The sequence below is a fragment of the Rhincodon typus genome, unplaced genomic scaffold (genome assembly GCF_021869965.1).
Source record: "Rhincodon typus isolate 14 unplaced genomic scaffold, sRhiTyp1.1 hic_rhity00002625, whole genome shotgun sequence".
Taxonomy (NCBI): Eukaryota; Metazoa; Chordata; class Chondrichthyes; order Orectolobiformes; family Rhincodontidae; genus Rhincodon; species Rhincodon typus.
The window spans coordinates 1-10,718 of record NW_025968263.1 but is presented as its reverse complement, the minus strand read 5'-3'; the positions used below and the strand labels follow the sequence as shown (position 1 = coordinate 10,718).

General features: G+C 42.6%; 1 protein-coding gene across 1 annotated transcript; it reads right to left on the bottom strand.

Annotated features, from left to right (window-relative positions):
• Nucleotides 1–4,618: 4,618 nt before the first annotated feature.
• Nucleotides 4,619–9,947, bottom strand: LOC125480974 (alpha-1,3-mannosyl-glycoprotein 4-beta-N-acetylglucosaminyltransferase C-like). Its single transcript, XM_048593294.1, has one exon. It carries the CDS (start codon nucleotides 9,631–9,633, stop codon nucleotides 8,299–8,301), a length of 1,335 nt encoding a protein of 444 aa, XP_048449251.1. The 5' UTR covers nucleotides 9,634–9,947; the 3' UTR covers nucleotides 4,619–8,298.
• Nucleotides 9,948–10,718: the final 771 nt, after the last annotated feature.

Here is a 10,718-nt window from a genome sequence, read left to right as displayed (position 1 = left end):
TTCCACGCATGTGCAAACCACTCCGTGAAAAGTTAACCCTTAGGTCCCATTTACATCTTTCCTCTCTCACCTTAAACCTATACTCTCTAGTTTTGGACTCCTCCCCCACTCCCACCCCAGGAAAAATACTTTGACTATTCACCCTATCCATGCCCCTCATGATTTTATAAACCTCTATAAGGTCACCCCTCAGCCCCTGACACTCCAGGGAAAATAGCCCCAGCCTGTTCAGCCTCTTCCTATAGCTCAAACCCTCCAACCCTGGCAACATCCTTGAAAGGGTTCAGAAAAGATTTACAAGTTTCACATCATCCTTCCTATAGCAGAGAGACCAGAGTCGCACGCAATATTTCAAAAGTGGTCTAACCAATGTCCTGTACAGCTGCAACATGACCTCCCAATTCCTACACTCAATGCACTGACCAATAAAGGCCAGCATCCCAAATGCCTTCTTCACTGCCCTGTCTACCCAGGGCTCCACTTTCAAGGAACTCTGAACCTGCACTCCAAAGTCTCTTTGTTCAGCAACACTCCCCAGGACCTTACCATTAAATTATAAGTCCTGCCCTGATTTGCCTTTCCAAAATGCAGCATTTCATATTTATTTAAATTAAACTCCATCTGCCACTCCTCAGCCCATTGGCCCATCTGATCAAGCTCCTGTTATATTCTGAGGTAAGCTTCTTTACTGTCCACTACACCTCCAATTTTAGTATCATCTGCAAACTTACTAACCATACCTCCTATGTTCACATCCAAATCATTTATGTAAATGATGAAAAGCAATGAACCCAACACCGATCCTTGTGGCACACCTCTGGCCACAGGCCTCCAGTCTGAAAAGCAACCCTCTATCACCACTCTCTGTCTTCTGCCTTCAAGCCAATTTTGTATCCAAATAGTGAGTTCTCCCTCTATTCTGTGTGATCTAACCTTGCTAACCAGTCTACCATGAGGAGCCTTGTTGAATGCCTTACTGAAGTCCATTTGATCACGTCCATGGCTTTGCCCTAATCAATCCTCTTCGCTACTTCTTCAAAAACTCAATCAAGTTAGTGAGACATGATTTCCCATGCACAAGGCCACGTTGACTATCCCTAATCAGTCCTTGCCTTTCCAAATTCACACAAATCTTGTCCCTCAGGATTCCCTCCAACAACTTGTTCGCCATTGATGTCAGGGTCACCGGTTTATAGTTTCCTGGCTTTTCTTTACCACTTCTTAAATAATGGCACCACGTTAGCCAACCTTCAATCTTCCAGCACCTCACCTGCGGTTATCGATGATAGAAATATCGCACCAAGGGGCCCAGCAATCACTTCCCTGCTTCCCACACAGTTCTAGGGCATGGCTTTCAGGTCCCGGGGATTTATCTACCTTTATACATTTTAAGACATCCAGCACCTCCTCCTCTGTAATATGGACATTTTTCAAGATGGTGCTATTTATTTCCTATGTTCTCTATCTTTCATATCCTTCCTCACAGCAAACACTGATGTAAAATATATATTTAATATCTCCCCCTGTGGTTCCACACATAGGTGACCTTGCTGATCTTCAAGGGGCCCTATTCTCTCCCTTATTGCCTTTTTGTCCTTAATGTATTTGTAGAATCCCTTTGGATTCTCCTTAAGTCTATTCCCCAAAGCAATCTCATGTCTCTTTTTTTGCGCTCCTGATTTCCCTCTTAAGCATACTCCTACTCCCTTTATACTCTTCTAGGGATTCACTCGATCTCTGCTATCTATACCTGACATATGCTTCCTTCTTTTTCTTGACCAAAACCTCAATTTCTCTAGTCATCCAGCATTCCTACACCTACCAGCCTTGCTCTTCTCCCCAACAGGAACATAACGACTCTGGACTCTCATTACGTCATTTTTGAAGGCTTCTCATTTTCTAGCCATCCCTTTATCTCTGAACATCCACGCCCAATCAATTTTTGAAAGTTCTTGCCTTATACCGTTAAAGTTGGCCTTCCTCCAATTTAGAACTTTAACTTTTGGATCTGGTCTACCCTTTTCCATCAGTATTTTAAAACTAATAGTTATGGTCACTGGCCCCAGATTGCTCCCCCACTCTCTTCATTATCCTTGTCTCTCCATTATCATCCATCTTGCCAAACTATTAGCAAAGTATCTGGCAAGATGGTGGTAGGGTAGGTCGCTCCATTTGGAGCTCCACTCTGCTCGCCAGTTTTCTTTCTTTTGCTTTCTTTGTCCTTTATTTTCCCTCCCTTCTTCTCTCCCCTTCTGTAGTAATTCCATCCCCACCCCCCCAATTCCGTTTTAACTACCTACCTAAGGAGACGGGAAGGAGCTGGGTCGCAACCGGGAACCACGTGGCAGGAGCTGAATACGTGGGTTGTGTCCTGCAGCGATGTAGGATCGAGTGTGAGTCAGAGCAACGGCGGAGGATCAAGATTGGGCCAGCGAGAGTGGACCGACGAGACAGCGGCGGCGAGAGCAGGTTGGTGAGTCAACGGAGAGCCAGCTGGTGAGGCAGCCCGGAGTGGGACGCTGGCAGCAGCATGGCATGGGCTAGAAAGTGGGCTTCTGGCAGAGGCATGGCGAGGGCTGGAAAGCCTGGAGCAGGATTGTGGCAGTGGAAAGGAAAGTTGGATTCTCTTAAGTTATCAGAGATAGTAGGAACTGCAGATGCTGGTGAATCCGAGACAACAAGGTGCAGGGCTGGATGAACACAGCAGGCCAAGCAGCATCATAGGAGCAGAGAGGCTGACGTTTCGGGCCTAGACCCTTCATCAGAAAAGGGGGAGGGGAAGGGGGTTCTGAAATAAATAGGGAGAGAGTGGGAGGTGGATAGAAGATGGATAGAGGAGAGGATAGGTGGAGAGGAAACAAACAGGTCGAAAAGGCGGGGATGGGGCCAGTAAAGGTGAGTGTAGGTGGGGAGTTAGGGAGGGGATAGGTCAGTCCAGGGAGGACGGACAGGTCAAGGGGGCGGGATGAGGTTAGTCGGTAGGAGATGGAGGTGCGGCTTGAGGTGGGAGGAGGGGATAGGTGCGAGGAAGAACAGGTTAGGGAGGCAGGGACGAGCTGGACCGGTTTTGGGATGCGGTAGGGGGAAGGGAGATTTTGAAACTTGTGAAATCCACATTGATACCATTGGGCTGCAGGGTTCCCAAGCGGAATATGAGTTGCTGTTCCTGCAACCTTCGGGTGGCATCGTTGTGGCACTGCAGGAGGCCCAGGATGGACATGTCGTCTGAGGAATGGGAGGGGAAGTTGAAATGGTTCGCGACTGGGAGGTGCAGTTGTTTATTGCGAACCAAGCGTAGGTGTTCTGCAAAGCGGTCCCCGAGCCTCTGCTTAGTTTCCCCGATGTAGAGGAAGCCACACCGGGTACAGCGGATGCAGTATACCACATTGGCAGATGTGCAGGTGAACATCTGCTTGATGTGGAAAGTCTTCTTGGGGCCTGGGATGGGGGTGAAGGAGGAGGTATGGGGGCAGGTGTAGCACTTCCTGCGGTTGCAGGTGGAGCTGGAGGGGAGTGTGGAGCGGACAAGGGAGTCAGGGAGAGAGTGGTCCCTCCGGCAAACAGATAAGGGTGGGGAGGGAAAGATGTCTTTGGTGGTGGAGTCGGATTGCGGATGGCGGAAGTATCGGAGGATGATGCGTTGGATCCGGAGGTTGGTGGGGTGGTACGCGAGGACGAGGGGGATTCTTTTTTGGTTCTTATTGTGTGGATGGGGTGTGAGGGATGAGTTGCGGTGCGAACCGAGCGTAGGTGTTCTGCAATTCTCTCAAGTTATCATTTTTTTCTTATTTTAAGTTAATGTGAATGGTGCCATGTATGTATGGCGAAGGTACACACTTTTCACTGTATTTTTAAACACTGACACCTCAGGCACCTGTACTGCCTTATTTCCCAAAAGGAGGTCAAGTTTTGCACCTTCTCTAGAAGGTACATCCAAATACTTAATCAGAAAATTTTCTTGTACGCACTTAAATTCCTCTCCATCCAAGCCCTTAATATTACAGCAGTCCCAGTCTATGTTTGGAAAATTAAAATCCCCTACATAACCACCCTACAATCCTTACAGATAACTGAGATCTCCTTTTCTCAATTTCCCACTGACTACTAGGAGGTCTATAGTACAATCCCAATAGGTGATCATCCCTTTCTTATTACTCAGTTCCACCCAAATAACTTCCCTGGATGTATTCCCAGAAATACTTCCCTAAGTACAGCTGTGATGTTATTCCTAATCAAGAACACCACTCCCCCTCCTTTCTTGTCCCCGTATTTCTATGCTTCCTATAGCATCTATATCCTGGAACATTAAGCTGCCAGTCCTGTCCATCCCTGAGCCACATCTCTGTAATTTCTATAATATCCCAGTCCCATGTTCCCAACCATGCCCTGAGTTTATCTGCCTTACGTGTTAGGCCTCTGGTGATAATGATTTTGGATAATCTGACTCCTTATCAACTTAATGGAAGCATGATTCCCTCCAAATTAAGGAGATTCAAATCTAAAATTCATGGTCTTTTCAGCACTGGAGACAGAATTATAATTACAAATGTAAGATAATTGAATTGGACTGTTAGCCAGGTAATCATTGGAATCATAAAAATACAGATTCATTCTGATCTTTCAGTTGTACTACGTTTTACTCTTTATTACTCCCCTCAGGGTATTCAAACTGTATGCATCCATAAACTTTACAAAATGCTTGTTTTGTTTGTGTATTGTAAAAGGGGTTTGTAGCTCAATACTTACACAAAGTGTACTCTTCAGGAGCTACACAAATGGATTTCAACCAAATTCATGGGCTTACATTTTACATTGAAAAATGACAACAATAATGGAATTGCAGAATAGAATTTCCAAAATGCTAGCAAAACTTAAAACTGTTTTACATGATTCAATTACGTAAATCGGTGGACCTGTTTATGCCTATTACAAATATAATTGATAGCTGTCCCTTACACAGGTCACTTAACAGCTCAGCATCTGCAGGAACTCGCTAAGTCAAACCTGTGCAATAGGCATAACTCCAGAAGTGTACCTAAAACGACAGGTTTTGCAGTGTCATGGGATTGCTGCTGGCAGAAGCTTCGAGTGCAAACCCTGCTACTGGTCCGACACTTAAAACTCTCACACCATGCAAAGCCTGTTCTGGCTCCCAACACAAGGCTCAAATGTGAAGGTTTTTCTGGTGCAGTCGAAACATCCCTCTCATAGTATACTTGGATAGGTTGATTAAAGCATCTACAAGGCTCCAATGGTCAAGCGTACTTCCTAGATCTAACAAATCAATAGTTGCCACTCAAAGAATCAAACGATTTTACTTGGAGATTACCACCAGCTGCACAAGACTTGGATGTCAGGATGCTGGCTAGTTTAACCAGAATGTTTAACAGTCTTCCTAGTGATGTGCCTGTGGGCAGCTTTAATTAAAATTATGTAATTCCATAAAAAGTCAACTTTGGCTAGCATGCAAATCAACCAATCAGGACGATTTCCTATACAATGTTAACAGGACATAATAGTTTCTTGTTATAATTACTTTCAGTTCAAGTATACTTCAAGCGTTTGCAACCCACTTCACATTCTGGTTAGATAGAAAACTTGCAGAAAATCCCCCTGTGCTTCAGTGGAATAGGTTGCATTTTGTTGTTCTGTCATTATAACTTTCATCCTTTGGAACACTAGAAATTCAGGCGAAAGAGGTATGTTTTGAAAATAATTCACGACAATATATATGTGATTCTGTCCACAAGAGGCGAGGTTTGGGAGGGGATGGAGTCAGAGGGAAGGGGAGGGGACGAAAGTTCTGAGGAAGGGTCACCGGACCTGAAATGTTAACTCTGAAATTTTTCTTCACAGATGCTGCCAAACCTGCCGAGCTTTTCCAGCAATTTCTGTTTTTGTTCCCGATTTACAGCATCCGCAGTTCTTTCGGTTTTCATGACAATATATTGTGGTGTTTGCAATGATGATGGATCATGGTTGTAATACTCAAACAACTCTTTCTTCATCTTAAAAAATAGCACAAGAGTAAGCATTTTCCTATTTATATGAATTCATGAATTATAAGTTCTTATTTACAAAGTTTCTTTGAAAACAGTAATAATCACATTCGTTATCAATTTATACAATACATCAAAGTAAAGGCATTCTTTGAATCATAGTACAAAGGTTTGCACAAATATAATATAATTCCTCATGAATATCAACATCGTAGAAGACCAGACATCTCCTTCAGATAGTTAATGGTTTGAAATTCTAGCTGTCACCCTTGCATTCTCAGTACAGACACAAAACAAACATCTAGTAAGAAACAGCTCGCCTTCCAGGTATCTCATCCAGATTCAGAGAATTCTTTAAGGTATATAAGTAGCCCACATTGTCCTCTATCAGTTCCATTCTCTCTCTTCATCAACTTCAGGGCAGAGTTTTAAGGCCCTGCTGAGGTGTGGAATAAAGATGAATGTATCAGCTTGTTGCGCATTTACAGAGATTGAGTTGGATTTGGAATCCAAAAGGGCTGCCTGCAGCCAATTAGGCTCATTTAGAGCCTTGTTAGTTCAAGGAGACTAAATGGGAATTTCCAGTCAGCCTTCAATCTCCTGACAACAAGTTTTTTTTGGTGGTAGGTGAAGAAAGAAGAAGTGGCAAGGTTGGGGGCGGTGGGGGGAGCAAGTGTAAGAGGGAGTGTAAGAGGGAGTTATTTAACTGCCTGAAAGTGGGCAGCAGGTGGCAGACTTGGAGCTATTCATCCAGGGGAGTTTACATGTTCTCCCCACCTACCTTGATGATGGTGTAGCCAAATGGCACCTTCCAGAGGGATTGTCCTGCTGGCAGTGGCCTGGCTGGTTTTTCTGTCTTTTAATCCAATTTTCAATGAGATTGGTCAGACAGTATCTTCTTGTAGAAATACCATCTCAGCAACATACTCTTTACTACAGCTCGCAGCATCACTCAAACCAAAAGTCCCTTGATTAATTCTCCAGTTTGGAGAACACTCCTGTTACTCCTATTTGGGCACAGAACCAATCTCCGTGCCAATTAAGGGGCAATCCTAAACAAAAGACCCAGGTCAACAAATGTTTCTACCAAGGGGGAAGCAGATTCAGGACTCCGAAACAGACCCTGATTCCCATTTCCATCTTCCAAAGTAAAAATGTATCCACAGTGTTGGAGAAAATTCTCATGTCCAGCTCTTCCTGTTTGGACAAGACAGGCATGCCTCAACAGGAAGAAAGCCAATTTGCCAGCTTGTTGCACTCCCAAGATTGATTGTACTTGTGACCAAAGTGCCTGAACCTTCATGTTTCAAAGAAATGTGCCTAATTGAATGGGGATATTAACTCTAGTTGGTCATGGGGCGAGGGAGGGGAACAAATCCAAGTTGCCCAATGCATTTTTTAATGAAATCACGAAGATAGCGTTGCTCAGCAATCTAGGCTTTTGATTTTATACCATTTACACACAAAATAATGTTGCATTCTCATTGTGCTTGTTAATAGCTGGTGTTGGGTAGAATGGATATCCCAGATATCCCAGATATAAAACTTTTTGTGGGCACATTTGCAAGATGATCCATAAAGTTCCATTACAACTTGGTCCTTGGCATAATCAACTTGTTCTGGCTCTTTCCTTTCAGCACCAATTAGATTATTAAATCACTGAGCAGAAACGAAGGATGTATGTTAGATCTCTGATAAATGCCATTACATTTTAACCTCTGGTCAGACCATTTAATTCTGAGGGGGAAGGGTCGCATTGCTATGGTAGCTTACAAGCTGAAATTTTATGGAAACCAACAGGTGCACAACAGTTAGATAATGTAAGACTTTTTGAACTTTTTTTGTGCTATATATTTGGAATGAATCATTTGGTATGGAATGCTAGTTGGCAGCTGGTAGCCTGGTATTCAAAAAAGTATTCATACGGTCCTTTGGAACTATTTTCATTATATATCAAAAGGTTTTATACATCGGAAAATAATAATTAATTGGTAGGTATTCACTTTGTTTTGAAAACAAACTGCTTGTTTCAATATCCTTGGACTGAGACGAAGGCAGGAGTTCTACATCAACCAGGATTTTGTTCCCAATCACCATTTACCAAACTCTTAAAAATTAGAAATGTGCTAGGACATGAATGAGCTGTGGCACTGTTTCAATGAATAGGCTGACAACATTTACTGTTTAGGCTCACCCACAAACAAGAAATCATTTGGTAAGATACGCTCACAGAACTACGTCCCAGCACAAGCCACTGAGGAAAATAAGGAAGAAAATTATACGTAGGGGGTATATTTTGTCATAGCGGGTTACTGTGCTTTGTCCAAATACTGATACTTCTAATAATTAGCCAGTCTTTTTGACTGTTTGTTATAAATACGCGCACACAGTCTACACTGAAATCAATGACGGTATTGATATCTTTTTTATCAAACAGTCCTTTTTGGAATGCATTTAGTTTAACATAGTCTGAGCAATCTTTACCCTTCTGTGTTACTTTTAGATTCTTTCCAACTTCAAGGATCCCAGAGTGAAGAATATCGTTATGCCTATCTTCTGAGCCAGTGACCACATGGATTCTGGTAACATTCATTGGCTTCATGAATACAATAGTGAAGTAGTCTCCAGTGGAGGGTGATTTTCCCCAAAAGTACTCATCACCATTACTGTAAGCTTTGTTGGGGTCATAGTTCTCAAATACTTTGAGACTTGTGTAGATAGTTGCTGGCGGGTTGTCGGGAATATCAAAGAAGTCCTCTTCAAAGTCATCATCCTTTAACCTATTTTCCGTCCCTCTAAAAGAGGAATAATATCCAATATGTTGAAAAAGGGAAGGCTTAAAGCGGATGACATCTTTCTGAGTGAGAAGTCCTCGAAAATGAATCAGTAACCAGTCACATGGCATCTCTTGATAAAACATCAGTAGAAAGTGGGCCAATCTTGGAAGGTCAGTAGAATGGTAAAGTTTTCCGATATAACCCAACTTGGAAAATTCCAAGGTTACCCAATAGGAGCCCTCTTTTGAAGCAAGAAATTTCTTGATTGCTGTTAAGAAAGAACGGGCACATTGAACATCGTCTTCCAGCATTAGGTAATAATCGGATAAATTTGCACAGAAATTGAGCAGGAAAGCATAGTCAACATTTTGTTTTGACCTGAAAGTCACACGATCAGCTGGATCATTATAATTTCGTTTCAGGCCTTTTAGAGATGGATAGTACAATTGGGGAGCATGAATGATAACCAAGTGGCCAGAGATGATATGGTGAGCAAATTTTCTGGAAATGTCTTGAACCACTTGTGCATTCCATGCCATGTCAAAGTCTGCTAAGTGTACGACTACCACCATCTCCATGAGCTCTTCATTTGAGGATTGATCAAATATGGATTTTAACGTTTCAAAGAGGTAATTCCCACGTTTTCGTTTCACTGAAGACAGTCCTACCGTAAGGTATTCTGCAAGGGATAGATAGAAATAAACTTTTTCAGTTGTCAAAAATTTAAAGATATGCGCTAAAAATTTCAAACCAAAACCACTCCAATCTACTTCCATTTCACTTACAATGTAGGATGCTGCATTCAAACTAGCTTCATACAAAAAAGGCCTATGGTTCAGTGCTACTTTAAATACCATGATGATATAAAATAAGACTATTGATCACTGAATTTGATCATCTGATTCAAATACCTGAATGGACTGAAAAGCTTTTAAACAGAGGCCAAAAACACATTTAAAATAGCCGCAGGCATCACCTGACCCAGTTACGTTGGCCACGTTTCACAAAACCAATACAGATTAAATGAAAGAGAGCCATGGGTGAAATCAACATTTTTTCCCCAAAGAGATTTAAAAAAAAGACAGGCTTGTCACACTCTCCTGGGAGATGTGCAAAGGCCTGCATCTCCTAATGGATTTATACCATGATGAGAAATGGAACTTTGGACTACAGTTGTCAGCCCTGAAATCAAAACTTGAGCAGACAGAAGAACATACATCCAGTTGTTATTTTGGGGTGTCTTTGGGGTGTCTCTCTCACACACCCACACTCTCCACCTGTCTCTCACACACACACGTACATATTCTCACACACACACACTCTCTCTCTCACACACACTCTCCATCTCTCTCTCACTCTCTCACACACACACACACACTCCATCTCTCTCTCATACACACACACACACACACTCTCACACACACTCTACCATAAACACTCTCTCTCTCTCACACACACAGACACACAGACTCTACCATAAATAGGGAAGGTGAAACTAAAAATGCAGACCCAAACACAGGTTGAGAACTCTCCCTCTGTCTCTGAAGAAAAAAAGCACCCAGTTTCCACAGAAAGAACAAAGACGAATAAACATGGTGCTGGGTGCTTTAAATATAAATGCTACTTTGCTACAGCTGACGATCCAACAATCCACCTAACCAACTATGGTCTCAGGCTGAAATCTCATGCCTCAAGTACATCAAAAGGATTAGCTTCCTTTGTACTGAAAATGATCCCTTTTTAATGTTGTGTGTATGTGTGAGAGTGAGAGAGAAGGCTGACATGACTGCCCAAGCCTTAAGCTTGACTTTCCACTGTTATTATTCTCTGTATTTCAAAAGACTAAAATTGCTCTCTCTTTCACTCAAGAAAAACCCTGCAATCGGCTCTGTTTTGCATATATTGAAAACTATTAACCATACTTTAGTGGGGAAAGTAGCTG

Coding starts and splice junctions, on each gene's coding strand:
- LOC125480974 (XM_048593294.1), bottom strand. CDS start 9,633: ATGGTATTTAAAGTAGCACTGAACCATAGGCCTTTTTTGTATGAAGCT.